Raw genomic sequence first — 24,266 nt, 5'->3', positions numbered from 1 at the left:
ACAACATGAGAAACAATCAGTCAAAATGCTCTAAAACGGCTGGTAATAATTTAAACTGTAGTCGAGGTTAATGGATGGATGGATGGATGGATGGACAGAAAAAGGTAAAAGAAAAGACACTTTTGAATGCATGTGTTAAAGAGGTGTAAGTGCGGCATAATCATCGAGCTCGTCCACTGCGCGTTCATCAGAGCGTTGACAATGAGCCACCCCGAGTATCAGCCCCATCTAAACGCCCCCATTAGAGGGCAGCTCAAATCAAGTGGATAAGTGAGGCCCTCGGCGACATCGACACAATGCCGGGTCCGATCGGACTGCAGAGCAACACAACATCGTAGGGAGGAGGGAAGGAAGGAAGAGGAGAGGGAATGAAAGAATCACTTAAACCCAAGCATAGTGTGAAAAGGATGGTAGATCAAGTTTAGATTTGATCCAACCTTTGTCCCATCTAAAATGAATACCGATGATGAGCAGCAATTTGCATATTTTAAGATGCCGCTAATAGTTGGATGGTGATTATTGATACCCTCTACTATCCCTAATAAATAATGATTATGGGGATAGTGATATTTTGTCCTTTTGCTAATCAATACAGTTAACCATTAACAGTAATTTCAATATATTGCCGTGTCCCTAATTGATACTGGCAACGATACAGTGTAATATTGATATTTGGACCCGTAGCTAAGTGATACCAAAAACATATTGGTATCATTGACTTCAATATCATATTCAATCTCCGCTCGATACTGATGATACCATACACCATAGGTTGAAAAAAATAAATAAATAAAAAATTATTCACACCCCTAATTGACACTGATAATACTACATACTTTTATTTTGTCTCTGCCCTGATCAATAAAGATAGAAATACCACATATATCGAGTTAGCGATTTTGCCCAACCCTTTATCGATACACATATTTGTATTTTGTCCCACCCTAATTGATACTAATAGTTTAACTGTACCACCCGCTAGTCGATTAAGAAATGTCAATATTTCATTCCACCCTTAACTGAAAGTGTAAATGCCGTTCATGTCGATATGAATATTTTGTCCCGGCCCTAATCGATTGCGAATTGAGGATGAGGGTTGATGCAGGTAGCACAAGCATACATGCGCGCACGCACACACACGCGCACACACACACATAAGTACACACACCACAGAAATGATGAAAGACTTTGTCAAAGTTGAATTTGATCCTTTTGTCTTTGTGAGAATATCAAATATTCATCGGGCATAATCATGAGCAGGGAATAAAGCAGATTGAATTATTAATAGTGTGTGTATTCAAGGCATGGCTCGTAAATATTTCCTGACACTTGCCACTCTGAGGAAGACGAACAAGACCAGTCCCAGGATGACTAACTCATCAACATTGACGAAACAAAGTGCTCATAACCTACATTTCGCACAACAACTTAACATATTATTTTTATTATTAGATTTTAAGATCTCAAATTTCGAATTCTAATTTCAAACGGCCGTCCATCGGTGAGTCCGACTAAACCTTCACTTGCACAAACTCTCCCCCCACAGAGGTATAAGAGTAATTAGGTCTACCAGTATTTAAACGTGCTGTGGTATTGAGCAGGTTAATAGTGCTGGCAGACTTTAGCGTAACATCGGTATCATGTGACTACCGCACACATGTTGTGTACATTGTGATGATGGCGCTCAACAATATCTTGTGTGGCGCTAACTAGTATTTCTGGTAGTACAGCAGCAGTGAGTAGCATAGCGCTAGTATCGCAGTTCCAGAATGACGATTAGTGAGTTTAAAACCCCGCGTTAAAAAAAAAAAAGAATTTTAAGTGGCGTGTGTGTGTGTTTTCCAGGAAGGCTGATCAATAAACAGTCATAACGATGTCTGAATCCATATTTACATAAAAGGAAAGGAGGAGGCGGGCGTTCATCTCCATCAAGTCGCATGTTATTAGACTTTAGCATGGAGGAATAGACAGACAGACAGTAAGAATAATTAAAGTGATGCTAACATATTTAGCATTGTTAGCATGTATATTATGCCCCAGTCACATTTATCATGATGGTAATACAGTAATTTGGTTACCATGGCAGCCAGGATGCAGTGAAGCGTTGACGCCATTTCATGCAATGTAGAATATTATGGATTGGGGTGGGTGTGTGTGTGGGGGGGTGGGGGGGGTTCACGGCGGTTGTCCATCCTCACTAATACAAAAATGTGTGTGTGTGTGCGTGTTGGGGTTATGGGGGGGAGGGGGGGGAGTGGTCTGACAGGCAGGCGATGATCCAAGACATCATTAAGCACGGCGCTCAATTGCCATCTCCAGTGCCATGGCAACAGGCTGAGTGAGGAGAGCACATCAAAACAATAATAGGCAAGCAGGCATGATTAGTGTGTGTGTGGGGGGGGGGGGGGGTCTAGGAGTTCAACAATCGCCGCTGATCGATGGATGGGAGGAGGGTCCATGGTAAAGTGTGGGTTTTTCTTTTCTCTATTGTTCCAGTGGCCCTACTACTACATCTTGTTCGAGTGGCCCGACTACAACAGAGTTCTAAGGCCACCATACTAAAATTGCCATGAGAATAAAGACAGAATATAATAGTACTGTGTTGATTTCAGGGGGGAAAATTATAGTTATCCATAACATGTTGAACAAAGTAAATTTTGAAGAAAACATCTATGGGATTAAAAAAAAAAGAAAAAGTTAGAATCTTAAAATGTTGGAATTGGAGGAGTATAAAAACCTATTCTTCAGAGAGAAAAAAATTGTATTTATCCAGAAAAAGACAATGTAAATGAGAATAGTTATTTTAGTTTTAGAGTCAATAGTATCAATGTTATGAGACTAATGTTTATTCTTTATTTCTTTGGAAAGAAAATCTTTAATATCATTAAAATATTTTTGGAATTTTCATGGATTTTTTTCAAATATGAAATAACATATCCATCCATATATAATTATAATCTCACAACAACGTTTTTCATGGGAAAAAAAGTCATTCTTAAAAAGTTGTACACTCACAAGAATAAAATCAATCTCATAGCACAATCACCCCCAAAAATATTATATGCCAATAGTTGTAAAGGTAAAAAATAAAATCTACAAAACAACACCGTGTTTTCTGTTTCGGGACCATTGTCGACGAAAGTCGTCTTTTCTCACTTCACTTTTTTTTTTCAAAATTTGAGTCAGCATAGCCATCCTCCGGCTAAATGGCTCCGCTAATGCTAACCCAGTGCATTTGACAAAGACGGTTCCACAAGTCGCACAAAGGAGACCCCCAGACACTTACGAGTGGCTCATCAATGCCTTGAAAACAATCTTGTCGGGAAATCTTTGCCCGAGAAGGCATCGGGACGCTGAGGCGAAGGCGGCCCAACGATGTGTGCGTGACTTAAGCGCTCCCCGCCGTGTCAATAAGGATTACACCCGGCTGTCTTTTATCTCGGAAAACACGCTCGCTCGCCCTTCGCTTCCTTTCCTCGCAGGAACAATCTACGTCTGTCTGACTACTGCTGGCTAAATCGTAAAGAAAAAAATACCAAAATAGGAATTTCATAAATGCATCCCAATCCCAAAAGATCCAATCTGCTCTTTTCTACAGGAGCCGAGCAATGCAAATCTTTGGCTGTCAAAACACACCGTGCACCTTTTGTTACCACCTTTAAGTACAACACACACACACAGAGTGTATGCAAAGCGGCACACAAAAGGGAAACACAATTGCATTCCAAAAAAGACGAGCGCCAAGGAATAAGAAAGACGACTTGAGTGAAATGGGAAAGTCAGCATCTTCCAATCACGCCGCGTCATCAAGAAATTGCTGAAAAAAAAAAATTCCAAATGTGAAAAGGTAGAAAAGCATTTGGGGACGAGAACATATTTTGTCAGGAAGAGAAAAAAAACAATAATCTCATGAGATTGAAGAGAATTTTATGAGACTAACTCGAGACTAATATTCGGTCAAGAAAAAAGTTGGATTGATCCCAAAATAAGATGAGAATAACATCTTTCTTTAAAAACATGTATATATATATATATACAGAGGGAGGGAAAGAGAGAGAGAGAAAGAGAGGGAGAGAGAGAGAGAGACAGAGAGAGAGAGAGAGAGAGAGACAATCCTAAAAGAATAACATTAGACTCTTATTAGAATGGTTGTAATCCGGAAAAAAAATCAATTTTTGTCCTTCAAAAAAAAAATCATATTGATCCTAAAAAAGGCAAGTTTATAAGATTATTGTCAGAATCCTACATGAATAACGTCAGAAACTCATAAGGAAAACGTCACATTTTCAAAAAAATAGTGGGATTGATCCTGAAGAAATACAAGAATGTGGTATTTCATCAAGTAATTAAAGGCATACTGATCCTGAAAACAGGCAATCTTATGAGAATACCGTCAGAATCCTGTGAGAATACAGTCATCATCCTACAAGACTGAGGTCAGAATCTCATGAGGAAAATGTCCCGTTTTCAAGAAGAAAATGGGATTGATCCTGAAGAAATACGAGAATGTGGTATTTCACAAGGAAAAATTCAGATTGATCCTGAAAAAAGGCAATTTTATGAGAATATCATCAGCATCATAAGAGAATAACATCAGAACCTGAAGAGGAAAATGTCGATTTCTTTCAAGAAGAAAGTGGGATTGATCGAGAAGAAATACAAGATTATTTCATACGTCAAGGAGGAAAAGTCATTTTGATCCTCAAAAAACAATATATATATATATATATATATATATATATATATATATATATATATATATATATATATACATATATATATGGGAGTGTCGTCAGAATGCTGTGAGTAAAATGCCAGCATGTGGGATTGATCCAGAAAAATTTTTTTCAGAAAAAACTCATAATTCCGTGAGAATAAAAATGAAGTGACGTACAGTATCAAGTGTCTAGCTCGAGATGAAAATGAAAAACACCTCTGCTCCTGCCTATTTCATAAAATACAGACTTTTGACAATCACTGTATTTTGACTAAATACAAATGTATTGCCTTATTTATTTATTTGAGACAAAGTTAGTACGAAAAAGTACATTTTATGAGAACAACATCCATTTTTTTTACTTCAATCTCAACACAAAAGTGGTGACACAAGCGGGAAGGCCACCTCAGTATCATCTTATAAAAAGCCAAAAAAGAAAAAAAAAAAGTGTCGAAGGAGAGGACCAAATAGACGTTTGGGGACATTTGGCTTGACAGCAAACAGTAGTGCACCTGTCTTTGTTCCCTAAATGTTTTTTTTTTTTTTTCTTTCTCAGTGCGGCAATTTACCACCACTATCGAGAGGACGTGCATTCATGAAACAATCCATGATTCATGCAAACCAAACACAAACACAGTGACAACATTCGCAACCGCCGCTGGACGTGTCTGGTTGGCGGTGAATTAAAAAAGTCCAATTATGAGCAAGTGCCATGCCAAACATCGAAGGGGTGCATTGTCATCGTCAAATAAGCAGTCAAGTCATGTCATAAATATGGTATTATATATGGATGACTATTTAAAAACACGTTACAGTATTAGTGTATATATTATTCATTTAAAATGAACAAATGAATAACATATATAAAATATTGCGGTAGTACAAGTCAATGTCAGAAAATCTTCAGTCAAAAAATCGAGTTGTAATTTACCATTTATTTTTACATTATTTATGGTTACATACAGAGGTGGGCATTCCATCAAATTGACGGACCAGTCCATCAGTCCGTCACTGACGGACACCAGTTTTCCTGACAACTGACAAGACACTTTTTAAAAATGACAGACTAAGCACTGTCTGAAGTGGATTTTCACCCGTGAGACGAATGACGGACGGGTACCCAGGCCGATGACAGACCAGCAAAATTTTGTAAAATGCCCACCACTTGTTATATATTTGGTGAAATGACATATTTCATGATTATCATTATATCATTGTAATATTTCCTGATTATGTATTTTGTAGTATTTTCTTCCATGGTATTGTAATTAAGATGTAAATCACGACATTGTTTTTAATATTTTGCTTTTTTAATTGTATTTTTTGTAATCATTTTTACCATTGAGGTAGTACAATTCAGAATGTGAGCGAATCTTCAGAGAAATCAAAGTTAAATGTTTTTTCAGATTTACAAATTTTACGAATTACTTATTTTATGATCAATATATTGTATTTTGTTCTGCCTGTATTATTTCATTAATATTGAACTTACATGTTACACTTTTTAGATATTCTTAATATTGTAACTATTTCATAATACTGTACTATTGCAACAGTACAATTCAGTATGAAATTTGTATACATTCATAATTTTGATTACTAATTTTACTTATTTTAAGGAATTAATACTATCGAGGTGGTACAATGGGAAGCAAAGAAAGTTGACATCGTCCCCGTCTGCAATGCATTCAGCAGCCAAAAGAGGGTGACAGAGTTGCTCTTCAGCAGACAACGCTACCAATTTGAGGCTTCAGTCCATTCTATTGAGACTAAGGACCCACATTTTTATATTTAAGACTTTTTTTCCTTTAAAGGCATATTTTAATTTGAGGTTGTGATGTAACAATGGAACAGAAAATACACTAAAACACTTGAGGCGTAATCTTAAAAGAAAAAAACATTTTAAAACAAATAGTACTTTTAGGAAAATAGAGAAAAAAAACAACTAGTCCTATATTTTCAAGAATCAGGTCTGATATATTTTAGATCATACATTTTACATTGAAATTGCAATCCTAACGCAATAACTGTTTAGGGAGGAGAGATTTAATTGAGCTAAAAACTAACATGTATTAAAAGTTACAAACTCATGTGAATTAAGTCTGTACACAAGAAAAAGTGGATTTTCCAGTGCAAAGCCCCAAGTAATAATTTTACCCCCCAAAAATACAGTATATTATAATCTTCTCAAGTATTAAGTTGAATATTTTTAAGAAAAAAAGTGGCAAACTTTTGAGATTCAAGTCATATTCGAAAATTCAAGTCATAATATAAGATTCAAGTCATAATATTAGAAGTTTCAAGCCATATTTTGGAGTCAAAGTTTTTCCACAAGCTCACAAGCCACAGACAAGCATCTTGAGAAACAACTTTAATGAAAAATATGTAGCAGCATTTGATTTTTAAAAAAAGTCACACAGACATTTTTGGGTGGTTGTTAGATTCAGGGTGGGGAAGCTAAAGGTTCTTGTTAAATACAATCAAAATACACGACTCACTCACATAAAGGGTCGGGATATTGGGCTTGAGGGTGAAATTTCCCCATGAACCTCCTCTCTGTGCCTCTTCCAGTCTCTCTGTTGCAACATGCTGGCGTCACACTGAGACAAATCAAAGCCCAACATCCAACTTTTTGCGAGTGGTGGAGTTGAGCTTCTGAAGCTCGACCTGCTCAGCTCCTTTGTTAGCCAAGTGAATGGTCCCTCCGGTAAAAAAAAAAAAAAAAAAAAAAGCCACTGACACACACACACGCGCGCGCACGCGCGCACACACACACACACACACACACACACACACACACACACACACACACACACACACACAATGCATAGCCCGGCTGTGTAGCAGCACAGAGTCTCCAGACTCCAGGAACAGTCCGTGTCCGTGGGCCCTTTTTTTTTTTAATGGTTTGTAAAAATAAGCTTGCGTTAAATAAAAGATGTCCTGTGACTGGCACTTGAGGATGAAAAAAAATCCACCAAAAAAGGTTGCCGTCCTGTCCCAAAAGATTCCTTAGAAATGAGAAATTCCATCCCCCAACCCAAAAAAAGTTGACTATGGGGCCAGCGTCCAATCAGCCGCGTGCATCCTAGGTCGCACTTGCAGCATAGTGCCGGCGTCGTCTGGCTTTTCGGCCATCTTCTCGCTGCTGAGAGGGGGCGTGAGGACGCCGGACGGTACCTGGCACCCGCGGTGACGCTCCAGGTCCGCATCCTGGTAGGACGATGCCTTCTCCTGAGCCGAAATGGGAGACGGGGCGCGTGAACGAAGGAACCACCCACACGCGGGGCGGAAGCCGATTCTTACGCATTGTCATGTTGGTCTTTTTTTTCTTTTTTTTTTTAAATAAAATTATCTTATTGCTCTTTTGTTTTATATACAGCTCAGGAGAGGACAAAAAAAAAAAAGACCAAGTGGGACATGAGCGGTATGTGGCATGATCAAACTGTGCATCAGTTTCCTATATTTAAGCACAGTGTTAATGTCCAAACTCTGCGTAATGGCTTAAACCTAGCACAGTACATTTGTTAAGTGCAGTTCAGGTGTATTTCAGTATGAAGTAGCCCACCACGTAACTGCATTTTAAGAGTGGTGCTTTTATTGGTGTGGTTCTTGATGTAAAGGGTTTGAGACTCATTGGGCTAACTGGAAAAAAAAATGTATATTGAATATGTCATGTCAGCATTTTATATAATAAAACAAAAATTTTACTCAAGCATATGTATATAGAAAGATTAAAAAATATATAATTTCACAATGCCTCATTTTTTTCTGAAGAGCTGTATATTATTTTTATTAGGTTATTTTTTGTTCATGTATTTTCAATGTATTATTTGTTCATTTTTTTTTCTTATTTAAAAAAAAATGTTGCAGATTATTGCTGCTGTCCACAGGTATAGTAGGCATTGGCCAATATTAGATTCTGATGGTATGATTACCGTGAGCAAAAATATCACTGGTGAGTTATTTTTTAGAAAAGACCCGTACTCATATTGTCCTTGGGGCTAACTAGTACCCGATAGCACAGTTATTATTATTATATTTATTTATTTTTTTTTTTTAAATCAACAAAGCAACAATGCATCCATATTTGCAATGTTTCTTTCGGTTTGCTCCCTCCCTCCGACATGCGTAACTGCTCATCCCTCCCTGCTTCCCGAGAAGGAGGAAAAAAGAAACAAGTAATTGAGGCAATTAACCACAAAGAGGTGGCTGTTTACTCAACTCTGAGAGAAACCCGCTTAGGAGTCCCTGACCAGTGGTAGTATTAGCAGTTGTTAAAACATTGACTTTTTAAATCCATGGTAAGCTGTCAACCCGTAAACAGACCATGCCCAATGCACTGTAGTTAATGTTGCTGGTGTTTATTTGATAAACTGCATATATTTAAAGTACAGTATCTAGTTGTATTGTTTTTAAGGGTATATGAACATCACTGCTGACTATTTTTGCTGCTGCTAATGTAGTTCCAAACGCTGGTGTTTATTTCACAAACTGCTTACTGTACATATGTATATGGACTATTTATAGATGCATGTAGTTTGATAGTACAAAACATTTTTTGCTGCTGCTCACATACACTGGTCTATGGGAGTGGAAGTGCACTTACCAACCACGTCAGGTAGGGGCCATGTGTCTGTATGTTGTGCATGTCTTCTGCAGCCACATCGACGAAAGTCTTCATGGGCGAGCCGCTCGAATCCCGCAGCGCCATGGCGAACGGCACCATCCACCGTACGCATTCCTCCAGCTCCACCGTCTTTAATGCTACACATTAAAAAAAAAAAAGGCGACGGTTGGCGAGCCAGCAGAGCGGAGGGGTGAGGACGAGGGTTCTTCAGCGTACCTGAAACGTTCTCTACCAGATCCAGGGACGAGAAGTGGAAGAGGGCGGAGGCGGCCAGGACGCCGTTGGAGAACTCGAGGCAGCGCATGTCGAGCATGCATACGTCCAGAAGCTGCACACCCAAAAATGCATTCAACAAAAAAAATATATATATCCAACTATGATGATGATACTTGACCATATGTAGAAAAACACATTTCTTTTCAATGTGTTTTAACATTTTGCAGCATGTTAATAATCCAAATTTAAGATTGGTCTCATGTAGAGCTAAAAAAAATAAGTAATTCTGAACTGGACTAATATACAATATATTCTAAAAGTAATGGTCTAACCTCCGCGATGTGAGCAAATGTTGCCTGAGGGTATTTAGGGATGAGCAACTGGTCCGACTCTTTGAGGTAGGCCACCTGCATGTAGACGTTGAGCCAGGACACGGGCGTCTGTGGGCTCAGACTCCACTTCAGCTCCTGAACATGGCGACGACAAAAAAATAAAAATAAAATAAAAAATAAAAATCAACCTTGGCGTCACAAGCTGGCCATACCACACAGCAACGCGGTGTCCCTCACCTTCATGATGATGATCTCCATGCTGAGGATCTCGTCCTCTGTGCAGGCTTCATCTGTCACGTAGGCAAACTGGTATACTTTGGGAGGGTAGATCTCCTGCCCAAGCAAAGGAAAGAGTTCTTGGAGCCATCTTCAAATAACGAATGTCCCGGTAATACACGTCATGCGCATCAGACACTAAAAAACATCTCCCCAAATAGTACTATAATACTAAGTTGTACTAGTAGCATAAGAAGTACAGTAAGGCAGAGTATATAAAGGTTGTATTAGCAGCATTAGCAACATAAGTAGTATAAGCACCAGTAGTAGGAAAAGTACCCAAAGTAGTTACAGTATATGTAGTACAAATAATACTGCCTCTGGCTGGGGTATTGCATCATGCAGCCACACACGCAAGAAGCCGAGCAGGGAGGAGACGAAGACATAATTACGAACGAATACATAAATACTTTTGGAGACGTGGAAACATTCTACATGGTCGGGGATAAATAAAAGACTTATTTAATCGATCTACAACCGTTTTGGTGAGTTTAAAGTTATCTTACTGTCACATTCTTGTATGCTACATGTGTGAATGTTAGCTAAATGTTACCATTGTAGCTCGGTGGAAATGATGTGTACTAAGCGCACAATTTCCTCCCAAAATCAGACTTATACATGTTTTTTCCTCTGTATTATGCATTTTACGGCTGGTGCGACTTGTACTCCGGAGCGACTTATAGTCCGGAAAATACGGTAGTAGTCATAATGCGAGTGATAGTAGAAGATGTTTGTATGAGAATAAGTACTAGTAATATGAGAATAAGTAGTACCCCTTGCATAAGTAATAGTAGCATATGCAGTAGCAACAGAATTTGCAGAAAAAAGTATCAGGAGAAAAAAAACGGTCCTAGAAACGTACAAATAGTAGTATACAAAGTAGCACTACTTGATTGTGTAAATTTAGCTCGTGTTGCAAGATATTGTAATGTGTACCTTGGCTTTGGCTGTGATAATGAGGCAGTTGATGATGTATGAAATGACTACTACTGGATCAAGTCAGTACTGTATATTATAGGAGCGGAGGATGATACGGCGCGTACCTCAACTTTGGCTGCAATGAAGAGGCAGCTGATGCCGATGAGCTGCAGCATGGACTTGAAGACGTTGGTCTGCGTGGCCATGAAGCGGTCAAAGTAGTCTTGAGCCAGGTGGTACGTCTCGCGGTGGAGCTTGTACACCTCGCTCACCTCCACAGACGAGAAAAACATCATCATCAATTACTTCATCTATTTCAAATAAATTGCAGTACAGTGAACCAGCACTTAATCGTCGTACCTTATTCACACCTCTGCTATAAAGACAGACGCATAAGATGCTGTCAAAGACAATATCCATTAGCCTGTCTGTGGCGTCTCGCATTATATGCTAGCTAGCTAAAATATTGGGTGAATATTTTGGCGTTTAAATCTCTCTTCTGTGTTATGTGTGTGCTTTAGAGTAAACGTCAAATGATAGCGACAATTAACTTGGAGCAAACCTACGCTGCTTCTTATTTAGAGTATTTTCAATTCCTCAGTGATATTATAAGATAGTCTCCCATTTCTTGAAAGTGCGAGACTGAAAACAGGTGCAAAGGAAAACTTTAAAAAGTGCGTCATAATAATCTTGGATGCTTTTATTTTTGCGGGTCTGGAACATACTGGTATGCCCCGCGATTAACGAATCCCCCCGCACTCACCTCCATGAGCCAGTCGAGAAGAACGGCTCTCATCTTGGGCTGCAGGTGAGGATGTTTGGCCATCATGTTGACATTTCGCGTGTACGTCTTGTCCTTGGCCAGCATGCTGTTCCACACCACGTCCTTACTCGCCCAGCTGAACACAAACATGCGGAAGAAAACACATGTCAGGATAACATGCAGTGGTAATATGAGAAGTATAAGTAGTGGTAACACAGGTAGTAGGAGTAGAAGTAGTGGTTGAGGAAGAAGTGGTATGAGAAGCAGTAGTTTCTGATTTTAAAAAAAGTACCATATGTACTAATGGAATCAGAAGTAGTAGAACAAGAAAATGTCATACAAGAGTTGGTGTAAGAGGTATATCAGTCATACTGGTATGAGACGCACAAGTAGTTGTACTACAAGAGATGGTATAAGTTACTGTATATAGTAGTAGCAGTAGTCGTATAAAAAGAGGTACGCAGATGCAGTATTTAGTAGCGGCACAAGTAGGAATAGTGACACTAGAAGTACCTGAAGAAGACGTAATTGTGGTAAATGAAATAGTAGTAGTAATGAGTAGTAGTACTGGTGCAAGTAGCGATATCAAAAGTAGTAGTAAAATAAGTTATAGCACTAAGATGAAAAACAGTACAATATTTAGTTTAAGTAGTAGTACAGATCGAGAGTATAGGAAGTAGAAATACAAATGTTCCAAGTATAAATACTAGTTTAAGTTCAGTAGTATAAGAAGAATATGTAGTCGCAACGTAGTTTAATATACGACTCACAAAAAGTTTGGGATATTTAGCTTTCAGGTGAAATTTAGGGAAAATGTCAAAAGTTCATGCTACAGTGACATATCATGAAAGTAGGGCACTTAAGTAGAAGCATATGTGGTTATTTCCTCAGCTCAAACAATTCATTGAAACAAAAGTTAACAATGGTGGGTACGCCAAAACAAAAAATGTCAACGTCTCAATAACTCATAATGTGCCCTTGAGCATCAATTACAGTTTGACAACGACGTCTCATGCTGTTCACAAGTCGACTTATTGTCAACGTATCTTGTTGCAACTTGCTGATGACACTCTAAGCTCAGTGGCCACTTCCATCTGAGAACGTCCTGTTTGGAGCATCACAATGGGGATGTACCATTGATCCATTGTTAGGCATCGTCTTGGTCACATAATGGCCAAATGTGGATAGCATGATGAGGACGACTAAACACAAGCTCCAATTTTTTGATCGATTCAAGGATCAAACACCTGTTGTGAATTTTGCCCTTAAGCTCCTCGTTAGAGAACAGCAACTTGTGCAAAAAGTACTGAAACATTTAACAGTTGGACATGTGCATTCAAAACCTTAGAGAAGTCACATTAAGTTCACCTGTAAAGCTTTGAATGCATTTTAGGCTCGTCCTGAAATTTCACTCAAAAGCCAAATATCCTTAACTTTTTGCAAGGGGTTTAGGTTGTTAGAGTAATAGTGTAGAAACCATAATGAGCGGTAATCTATAAAATGTATAAGTAACTAAGTAATAGTAATACAAGTAGAAAAAAACACTAGTAGTATAAGAGGTAGTAGTACAAACACTGTAAGTAGTAGTGGTAGTCTAAGAAGTCATAATATTGCTTTCTAGTAGTAATTGTAATTGTAGTCCAAATTCTTTCCACATCTAATTCTACTTCTTGTAGTAGTAATAAGTACAAAGAACCTGTATTATTACTACTTAAATGGCTTCTTCCACTACTTGTACGCGTGTGTGTGCAGCAGTGTAAATGTGACATTGCGTACTGACCAGAGCGCAGGTAGCGGCGCACAATGCACAGGCGTAGTGAAGACGTTAGTGAAGTTGTAGTGCGGGAAGCCGGCGTTGATCAAGGTGATCTGCTGCTGACGCTCGTCCACGCGGTCCAGCGTGGACGTCCCGCGCTGAGGACTCCTGTACGCGCCCTCATCGGACTGCCACGCCGGCTTGACGGACACAACACAGGGAAATGCGACTTTTGGAATGCAATTGAAGGACGTCCCGATTGAATGTTTTTGCCCACTCACTCGATACCTTGAGAAATTGTATACTGTATATCCCATCTTGATTAAACAAAAATGTAAAAAATAAAACCAAAAACAATCAGTTTATATTTGGACTGAATCAGTAATATTTCACCTGAAGATCTTTGAAAATTGAGAGGATTTAAAAACCTTATCTTTCTTAGCAGATACTGATCAAATGAAAATCACATGATCCGAACCAATTTCCAATCAAGTGATCAAATTGGGACGACCCTAATTATGTAGAATAGTTCAAATGTCGTCTCACTGGGATTCTTCGAGGCTGCTTGGAATTCAGAAACTAACGATGTGCTATTCAAATGGTCCGGTCAAACCTAAACAAGCAAAACGGATGGAAAACTGACTGAATCTTCACACTCTTTTTACGCAGGCGCAGCTAGGGTAATACCTCTGGACCAAAAGCCATTTTGTGTCCATGCCAGAAGGAAGACTGCAGAAAGTTAATTTGGGGTGCGTATTACGTTATTTGAACAAATTAAATTCTTATTGTTACCTTGACAGCATAATTGCAGTCGTTTTTGACTTACAGTGACTATAGCAATAAAAAACACCAATGTGCATGCTAAAAATGTTTGTTCCTTCATGTGTATGTAGATGATCAAACATCAAGGTTTTGTTAATCTTTATAAGCGACTAAACTATTTTTGTTGCATTTATTTTTCATTCAAAATTGTTTAAAACGCCATAGGCAAGTGTCCTATTAGGCTAACATTTTGCTACCATATAGCCAACTACAGCGCAGCTCTAATGCTAACAACATGCTAATCCAAAATTGCCAAGAAAGTTTTTGCAATTTCCAAAGTTCCCAGTTGAAATTTCAATCAATCTGAAATACTGCAAATGTCATTTAGTACAAATTTCAGACTTTGAGTGACGTGCTCATTTGTATGTAAACAAAAGTAGAAATCAAGCATGAATAAAATACCATTATTTAATTAAAAAAAACACAGTTGAAGGTTTTATGGCAATTATTAATATTAAACTTGCACTGTTAAATACTTTGATGGTAGTTTGCCACAGGAGCATATTACAAATTTAAAGGATCTCGAAAGGAAATGTGTTGAACAGTGACCACATCAGGAAAGAGTCTACCAGTGCCATAGAACGGATTGAGGTTCTACTTTGGTTTGAATAGATTTTGCTACATCATTAGATGAAAGTACGGAAATCATTTTTGCTGTTCAGAAATCTACGCATTTTGCATATAATCGACTATAGTGATAAACGAGAAGCTAATCCTGGTCAGCAGCTATGTTTTTAAAACTGCGGAAGTTCCCAATGGGACATAATCATTATTTTTGAAAGTAATTTAGCATTGCTGAAGGATTATACAACCCATTCAGAAATCATAATTTTTCCACTTAAAGTAATATTGCACAATATATACTGTTGCTCTGAGTGGATTCAATTTAAGTGATATAAATTTGAGGCCATATCACTCATCTTTATTTCCCTAAATTAAATGTACGCTGAATCACAATTGTAAAACTTCAACTGCCATTTATGGCTATAAATAATGCTGAAATGTCGCTATTGAAAGCATACAGTTCGAGGATTGGTGATAGTTTGATCCTGGAATGAAGGATTCGAAAATTAAATGGATCCCTGTGGAAAATGTTGTTTGAAAAGAAAAGCGAAAGTCAAATGTGGGTCTGATGGCCTGGAAAGCATAATTGATTTGTTGAGTGGGACCCCCTTGACTTGACAAATCTTTAATTCGGCAGTCTCCCAAGAGAGAACCACTTGCACAGATCTTGAGGTATTACCTCACTGTCTCGCTGCTTCTTCTTGGTCATCTGTGCCTGGTCCTCATCCACGTCTTGTAAATACTGAAATCAAATAATTCTATGTTAGTTAGACCTTCCGTGCATCAGGTGTTGCTAAGTGTGAGCGTTTCTTTTTCAGATAAACAGAAAGAGAGGGTGAGGGAGAGGGGGCTCCACTCACAATGGCAACATCTGCTTTCCTCTTTCTCGGCCTCGCCGTCTTGACGCTGGCCGCCTCGCTAGCAACACACTCGGCTTCTAGTTCAGTTTCTTCCCTGGGAAACAAGTCAATTGGACACAGGAGACCACGGAGTTGTCAGTAAAGTGAGACTTGGACACGCTGGTGAGCTCCGACAAACGAGAAAAAGCTGCTTTAGCCACAAGCTAACTAGCCAAGAAGGCTAAACTTTGGCGCTGACGAGGAGTGTAAACCCAGGACAAGGGAGCACTCACACCACTCACCGACTTCCCAGCATTCTACTCCCGAGGCGGGTTGTCTTCTGGGGAGTAAACCTGCAAAGAATAAGTGTTTTAAAGTTATTTTTTTGAAGTTTTAAGCGACAACAAGAGCACACTCCCAACCCCCACGCTCAGCTGACAAAGCCCAGCTCGTCCTGGCGGGCAAACGTGAACACTGCCGACTTTTAGAGTCGGCAAAAGTGGCCATAAACGACACATGTGCTCACCAAACTCCACATCAAGTCACAAAACACGTCAAGCTATCCAGGAAATTGTGTTATTTTATGTATTTGTCCTGGTAAGGTGTTCATTTTCTTTCACAAACTTTGGCCATCTGGCTCGATACATCATGGCTGACGCAGCTGCAACGCGGACTATATTGCACAATTAACAGCAAAACCTACTCCAAAAAGGATTTAAAATAATCCGGTTAGGCACCCAGACTTCTTATTGTGACCTTTATTTGTCGTTACAATGTGTAAATCCGACACTTAGCCGGATTAGCTCGTTGTACTCACCTCAAGATGTTGCTCTTGAAGTTCACTCGCGGTCACAATCAATGTCGATCATGAAATGGATCGATCAATGAATCAATGAGTGCATCGATGAAGTAGGTGACGGATGGTTTTCGTCGTCTCGGAGGAGCTCCACGTGAGCGTGGTGACAACAGGCCGGCTGTGGGTCGCAATGAGCGGGTCGGCAGGCGGGCGCGCCTCGGCCGCGTCAAGCGGGGAGGAGGCGATTTAACTTGGCGCTCAAACTTGTTCTTCTCCGCCTACCGACGATCTTCTTCCGCCTCGGAACGCGCCGCCGCGTCGCTCAACCGCCGGGAAACGGACACTTTGGTTCGGGAGAAGGTTTGAAAAGCGCGGTGAGGGTCTCCCAAAGTGGAGTTTGGTGCGAATTTTGGCCGGTAAAAGCAGGGAGGCGTGACGGCCAGGAGACAGCTGCGTGGGCGGGGCTTACAAAGCGGAAGTAGCCGGCACCGCGTGGCTAGTCTGTCAGATGTAAACAAAGCACCGAGTCAGTGCACTTTCCGCCCCGTTTAAGACAAAAACGACCGTCTTGTGGGTTGCAAACGCAGCGGAGCAGCTCAGTGACTCTTGGGGAAGATTGTATCTGACTGTCACGCCGACCGCGATGGTTCTTTCACGGCTGAACAGTCAAGTTGGACGACGTTAGCTCGCGGCTTTTTTCGCCATGGCGCCTATTTCTGCCGTGGGTTGCCAGATACAGCGTGTGGATCCCCCCTTTAGTAGCCGTCCCAATTGCAGCTATTTAGCACTATTGTTGCTGGATTTAGCAATTTTTCATACTACATAAGCACATATATTTCCATAAAGGACCTACTTTTAAAATGTATGTGGAACTTTTAGCAAGAGTGACATAACACACACATTTTCCCAATAAACCACTTATTTGTTTTAAGAACAGTAAGTCATTGATTAGCAACACTGCTCCTCACAGAAATTAAAGCGTTTTCTAGCCTTGATTTTTCTGTGCTAGTTGGATGTGGTCAGTGAACTTTGGGATGGTCACGTGACGAGTGGTTTTCTTCAAAAAGAAAAAAAGTTGTTCTTTGCTCCCTGGCTGCTTCACACAGCACAAAGTAATAAACATGAAGTGGTTGGACCTCTTCGGACGTCTAAAATGTGTCGTTATTGGAATGATCCACGTTAAAGCTTTACCAGGTAAAATCTATTGATCTATTACATTACTGTACTTATATTAATTTTGCAACACTGGAATATAAATTTTCGATTTCTATTATTTCCTATGGGGAAACAAATGATGTGGAATTATTGGTTTTGACAGGCTCTGCACTTGGATGCAGGAAAATGTCCCAAATCATTGAAGCGGCATGTAGGGAGGCAAGCATATACCGCGACGCAGGTCTGGTAAGCAGCAGCATGCTCCGTCTCACAAAATAGCAACCCGTCCACTCGTATTCTTCTGAACGAGGCAGATCACATGCAGAGTACCCCCTGGGTCTATTCTTTGTACGCTTCTGTTCAACAACTCCATGCCACTTTGAGTTCTGAACACAGAACATTGGGACACATTATCACACTTTACATCAGATTATGACCCCTGTTCAAATATCAACTGTTAAAAAAAAAACCGAGACCATGGTATTTCGTCACAAAATCTTTTCCACTAATTCTGTGAACCATAATCGGTGCAAGTTCACTGGAATAAAAATGATACATTTTCAAGAGGGAAAGTAAAAATAAACTGAGGTGATATGGTTGCAATAGCGTGCACACCCTCATAAATGGGATGTGGTTGTGTTCAGAACTGACCAATCACATTAAAACTTGTGTTAAGAGGAAGTCAGAAGACCCTTGTCACCATTTCAAATACCTTTGATTAACTCCAAATGAAGTTCAGATGTTCTAGTAGGCTTTTACATCCACTGCATATATTTTGTCACATTAGTGTTATGTTTTCATTAATGCTGTGTTTAAATTGGAATTCCATGTTGATTTGTATCTTTTAATTTAATCTTGTCTTGTTTGTAAACATATTTGTAATAACTATTTCTTTGCATCTGTAGGACGGTGTGATAGTGGAGAACATGCACGATGTCCCGTACTTGCTGTCCCCGGGTCCTGAGGTGAGCGCGTGCATGACATCCGTGTGCGTGGCGGTGAGGAATGTCTGTCCGTCCATGCCCGTCGGTGTACAGATTCTGTCTGCCGCCAACCATCAGGCACTCGCTGTTGCTCTCGCATCAGGTGATCTCTCTTGCTTGCTTAATTTTTGAAAATTCTAATCAATTCAGGTCAGCGTTAGTCACTCACTTCTCAGCCACCTGTAATGGTGTCTGTTATTTACAAACATTATCATTTGGATCATAGAGTTAATTAAGGGTTTGCTTGAATCAGCAAACAATAAATTCTCTGGTAGTACGGTAAATCCAGCATGTGTGCTGATGTGTCTTCATTGTTGTTTTGCCAGGTGCCCACTTCATCCGGGCGGAGGGCTTTGTGTTTTCCCATGTGGCTGACGAGGGTTTGGTCCACGCTTGTGCCGGAGAACTTCTGAGGTACCGCAAGAGCGTCGGAGCGGACGACATCCTCATCTTCACGGACATCAAGAAGAAACACAGGTACCTTGTTATTATGTGACATTATGTCTGAAAACAGAAGAATATGATATACAGAACTTCTCTTGTCAAAGCCACTTTTTGTAAAGCATTATGGAGGGCAAAAAGTAAACCAACTAAAAAAAGGAAGGTTTGGCATGAAGGTTTATAAAAATAAATACATGAAAATGTATACAAATAAAAAACATTTTGAAAATTCATACACATTTAAAAATGTGTAACACACTAAATACATAATTATAAATATATACAGTACACAAAATCATCATGTTTAAACAATGATATAAACACTATTTAAAGTACATGAAAAACTATAGAACAAAATGAATACAAATCAAAACTTTATAAATGCATAAATACATGGTTATTTATGGTTATGAGTAAAGGTGTCAGTAAAAAAATGAGTAAGTCATAGTTCAAATAAATACAGGAAGATTTATACAAATAAATCATGTAAAACAATGTAAAATAAATATTTTTTACAAATCCATACAAATTAAAAATAAAAATCTGAGTAATAAAAAATAATTACATGTGAAATTATTGTAAAAATAAACAATGAATCATTAATAAATAAATGCAAATTATAAGAATAAACAATGAATACTAAACAATAATCATCAAAATAATTAAAACATAGATGCAAATTAATAAATAATAATGTAAAATAATAAATAAACTATAAGAAAATTGGTGAACACAAATGTATAGTTAAAACAATGACTAAAATCATAATTTAAATCAATACATGAAAAAATTTACAAATCAGTAAATTAAAAAATATACAGTATATTTTGAAAACTATACAAACTTAAAATAATTAAAATACAACTATTGTAAATACACACCTAATTATAGATATAAATACGGTTTAAAAGTGATAATCTTAAATGTATTTTCAGCTATTAATAAATAATAAATTGTAGTTATTAAGTTACATTCTATACAACTTCAGAAATATAAATAATACATAATACATAATCAATGAATAACAAGTCATATAAACTGAAAAAAATTGTGTGTTGAATTTACTGACTTTTAATCGGTCAAGTGGTTGCACAAAACAAAATCATCTGGATCCAGACATTTATTTAGTAAATGTATAGTCTACTTAAAAATGTATCTGGATCCATATGATTATATTTTGTACAACCACTTGACAATACAAAATTGAGTAAATTCTACAGAAACGTTTTTAAGTGTAGAAAATCATCTAAAAATTGCACAAAAAATGCTAAAATAATTTAAAAATTAAACATTTAAAATAAAAACAAATACGTAAGTAACTAACTAGCTAACCAACTAACTAAATACTGTAAATGTAATTGAAATAAATACACATGGACAAAATAAAAACATGAACATTTTTAGAAATTAACAAACACAAATAAAAAACAGTTCATATAAATGTAACAGTAGTTGCTAGCAGAAATAAATAAACACGTAATTATTCATATACAAATGAATTGATAGAAAAAGCTGATTGTGTGTGTGGTGACGCCGCGCGTGGCCACAGCTCCCACGCTCTGACGTCGGACGTGAGCGTGGCGGAGACGGCTCGAGCCGCCGAGTTCTTCCTGTCGGATGGACTCATCCTGACTGGAACGTCCACGGGAGCCCAGGCCGACCCCAAAGAACTGACCGGTGCGTTCACACCGCCTCCATTGTGTCCGCTTCATGCAGGTTGAGTCTCACTTCCTATTCTGTGCTTGTCAACCCGCTCAGAGGTAACGCAGGCGGTGAGTCTCCCGGTTCTGATGGGTTCGGGTGTGACTCACGACAACGTGTATCGCTACCTCGACGCCAACGGCCTCATCGTGGGCTCGCACTTCAAGGACGGCGGCTTGTGGAGCAACGAGTTGAACACACAGCGCGTCAACAACTTCATGACCAAGATGAGACGCCTGAGAGGAAGCGCAGCGCAATAAAATGAATGGCGTTTGTGTAGAGGTTGCTTGGACTCTCCAATGTAGATTTATTTGTGCTTTTGCAGACACAGGAAGTCATGTTGCCTTAAGTGATACACTTGACTGACTTCTGTGGTCACTGTAAAAAAGGTTGAGTCAACTCAAAATATCAAGGCAACAAACAAGCCATTTCACAACAAAGAAATATGAGTGCCTCATATTGTACCTCCTTTTCCCCTATCTTAAAGATATGAAGAAAAACAACTGAGCAAGTTTTCAGTAAACGACTTTCTTGTTTTGTTGTGCTAACTAACATCCCCTTTAAAGGGACAATTTTGGGTAATATCTTAATAAAATATAATTTTCACATTCCTATTGTTTGTTTTTGTTCATGCTCTGAAATTACTCAAGAGTTACTACTTGAGCAGGTTTTTCTGAGTGGATATTTGGAGAGCTACTTTTTACCTTTACTTGAGTTGTATTGTTCTGAAGTAACTTGAGTACAATTTGCTGCTACTCTACCCACCTATAGTGATTTACTGGCGACCATCGGGGAGTGTAGTCTGCCTTTTGCCCGAATGTCAGCTGGGAGAGGCTCCAGCCCCGCCACCAACAGGATTAGTGATATAGAAAATGGATGGCTATGGAGGAAGCGATGTCCCATTCACATAGCATTTTACAAGAAAAGGAGCTTTCATATGAGGACACAGAATGGAGATGCAGTAATCTCGCCAGACAAAACATATGGTTTCACAGAGGAGTGAGAGAGACCTTCTACTAAAAGTGGAAAGAGCGTCTCAAAAGTGAGTAGGTGGTTTACAACACACACAATGCTGTCCTTTCTTCCATTCCAAAGATCATTTTGCCTCCAACGAAAAACAAAAAATGCAGTCTCTATTGACTTGCTAAGGCATCTCAACTATACCTGTTTATTTACAACTGAATGGAATTTTGATGAGGCACTTTCCACCCAACAACCCATCAATGCATAACGACTGTCGTTTTGCATCCTATTAAGAAGGATACCAGTTACGGTGGTGGGGCCACTGCGGCGTGCCTCCAACTTGGAGCAGCTGCAGTAATCGTCGGGTTTTCCACACCAACTCAAGCGGGTTGCTGCATGAAGTGATGAAGCCTGCTCGTCTTCTAATGGTGGCCTTACACATAACAATTTTCACAGTCTCAGACTCCAACCTGAAAGTCAGAGAGAAGTTTTAGAGTTTTACAAGAGTTACAGTTTCATCACAGTCGTTTTGTGTCAGGTGGCAAGTGTTAGTTTAGTGTAAGTGCTAGGTGGCTTTACCATATCAAACATATTTGATATTATCACAAGTCTTTCAGTCTTTGCAGTGAGTCACTGCCAGTGACGTGACTCAACCAACAACCAATGAGCTCCGACAAAACCGTATATAAGAAACTTTACCAAGACCATGATGGAGAATCTAGTTGTAGTCTTGCAAATTCACAGTCTTTGTAAAGTCTCGGTCTGGGACTAGGCTGTGACTAAAAATGTGTCTTTAAATGTTAGCAGGCATGAGATGATAGTAAGTTTCGAGGGTCTTTTCCAAATATTCTCAAAGTTTTCTGATGTACAGGTAGCCAGGGCAACCAGAACAGTTCAATTGTGCAATTTTGGCCAATGCCCTGAGAATGAATGACCAGGATGAATGAAAACTTGAAAAAAAATACATTTGCAGGGTGCTAGCCCGAGTAGCACTGGGATAGGACAAGAATCATAATTCAAGCCACTTTGTCTGTTTTCTCAATGGCTCTGCCTTGGTCAAAAGATTTGTAAGGGTTTGTTTACTAGCGGTGCCACCAGTAAGATGCAGTGCTCCTTGTACGTCACAAGGTGGCGTAACAAACCAAGCAATAGACTAACATTCCTCATTGAAGCGCTCACATTTTGCTTGTGTTTGTTCATTTAGACAAGTTAAGCAGTAAATATTCTAAACATATTTTAAGAACTAATAATTTTATGAAAAATGCACATTTTATTGTATTTATGAATACATTACACACGTGTTTTCATCCATACATTACACAAGTTGCACACTTTTTGTTGTCTGTTTTTTAATGTGTGCATTTATATTTGTTCTATATCAAAGTATCAATGACTATCATGTCATGTCATTTCTTGTTACAACAGTAAAACGATGGCTCTATTTATAAATTTGAGCTTTTTCTATTTGCATTTTTAAAATTTAGGCTTCTGATTAAATTATTGTAAATCTGACCATATATATGGTAAATATAATACAGTATAATATAAATATATGTATAAACTCAGGTAATTTCTCCTCCCAGTGTTTTAACCTCAACATGTCAACAAACAATTTAATGATGGCTTGTGTGAGAAGGCAAAATACAAAACTGTAACCCATTCAATAATTTCATAATTAATCATAATTCATTCAATAATGCATTTTTTTGTTTCATTTCTGTAAGTGTCCCCCTTTTTATTTTTTTCCCCCAATAATTCAATAATGCTTTTTTGGTTTCATTTCTGTAAGTGTCCATTTTTTTTCAAAGGTTTCTAGTAAAACCCTCCTGCAACTGCATTGTCTATTTCCCATGTGTGGGTATGCGTGTGTGTGCTTGTGTGCGTGTGTGTCTGGTAAGGGAGATGGATGGCATGTGTGCGTGCGTGTGGTGTCTGGTCTAATTGTAAAGTATTAGTTACATTAGAGTGCAGCCAGTGATGAATGGAACTTATTTGGGAGGACGAGGTAGACTCTCTTGCTTCTCGCATGTGTGTGTGTGTGGCTGTGAGTACGTATGTGTGTGTGTGTGTGTGTATGTTGTGTTGATGATGGTAACAAAATCTGAAAAGACAAGTAAACAACAAAGTGTTCATTTGGTGTGCAAGAAAGTGTCAATACAGTTGCTTTTTTTGTCTGTTGTTTTAAGTATGTGTGACCTTGGCATTAAGTTGACATTAAGACACAAAAGTACAATAATCGTTTGTCCCACATTATTGGAACCCTACTTTGAAACTCGAACGTCGGCTCGAAGCCCTAATTTGAAAACCTAACAGTTGTTTAAAAGCCTAACTCTAGTTTAAAAATCATCACTCTGATTTAAAACACCATACATGACCTCATTTACTTTAACGTTG

General features: G+C 38.8%; 2 protein-coding genes across 2 annotated transcripts; one reads left to right on the top strand and one right to left on the bottom strand.

Moving 5' to 3' along the window:
- Positions 1-7,079: 7,079 nt before the first annotated feature.
- On the bottom strand, positions 7,080-17,375 carry ccne1 (cyclin E1). The gene is made up of 12 exons (XM_086026407.1): positions 16,651-17,375; positions 16,136-16,186; positions 15,855-15,948; positions 15,674-15,736; positions 13,633-13,808; positions 11,853-11,988; positions 11,215-11,361; positions 10,133-10,228; positions 9,896-10,030; positions 9,564-9,675; positions 9,327-9,484; positions 7,080-7,951 (listed from the first exon to the last, which is right to left on the bottom strand). Exons 2-12 carry the CDS (start codon positions 16,147-16,149, stop codon positions 7,772-7,774), a joined length of 1,311 nt encoding a protein of 436 aa, XP_085882533.1. The 5' UTR covers positions 16,150-16,186; positions 16,651-17,375; the 3' UTR covers positions 7,080-7,771.
- LOC147149870 (uncharacterized protein F13E9.13, mitochondrial) lies at positions 17,035-21,517 on the top strand. Its single transcript, XM_086026408.1, has 6 exons — positions 17,035-17,823; positions 17,948-18,030; positions 18,690-18,870; positions 19,094-19,244; positions 20,758-20,885; positions 20,967-21,517. Exons 1-6 carry the CDS (start codon positions 17,751-17,753, stop codon positions 21,167-21,169), a joined length of 819 nt encoding a protein of 272 aa, XP_085882534.1. The 5' UTR covers positions 17,035-17,750; the 3' UTR covers positions 21,170-21,517.
- The last annotated feature ends 2,749 nt before the right edge of the window (positions 21,518-24,266 follow it).

Source organism: Filicampus tigris, chromosome 3 (genome assembly GCF_054856515.1).
Source record: "Filicampus tigris isolate MCC_2025a chromosome 3, RoL_Ftig_1.0, whole genome shotgun sequence".
NCBI classification, from domain to species: domain Eukaryota; kingdom Metazoa; phylum Chordata; class Actinopteri; order Syngnathiformes; family Syngnathidae; genus Filicampus; species Filicampus tigris.
Note: the sequence above shows the minus strand (reverse complement) of the source record. Positions and strands in the feature narration are given on the sequence as shown.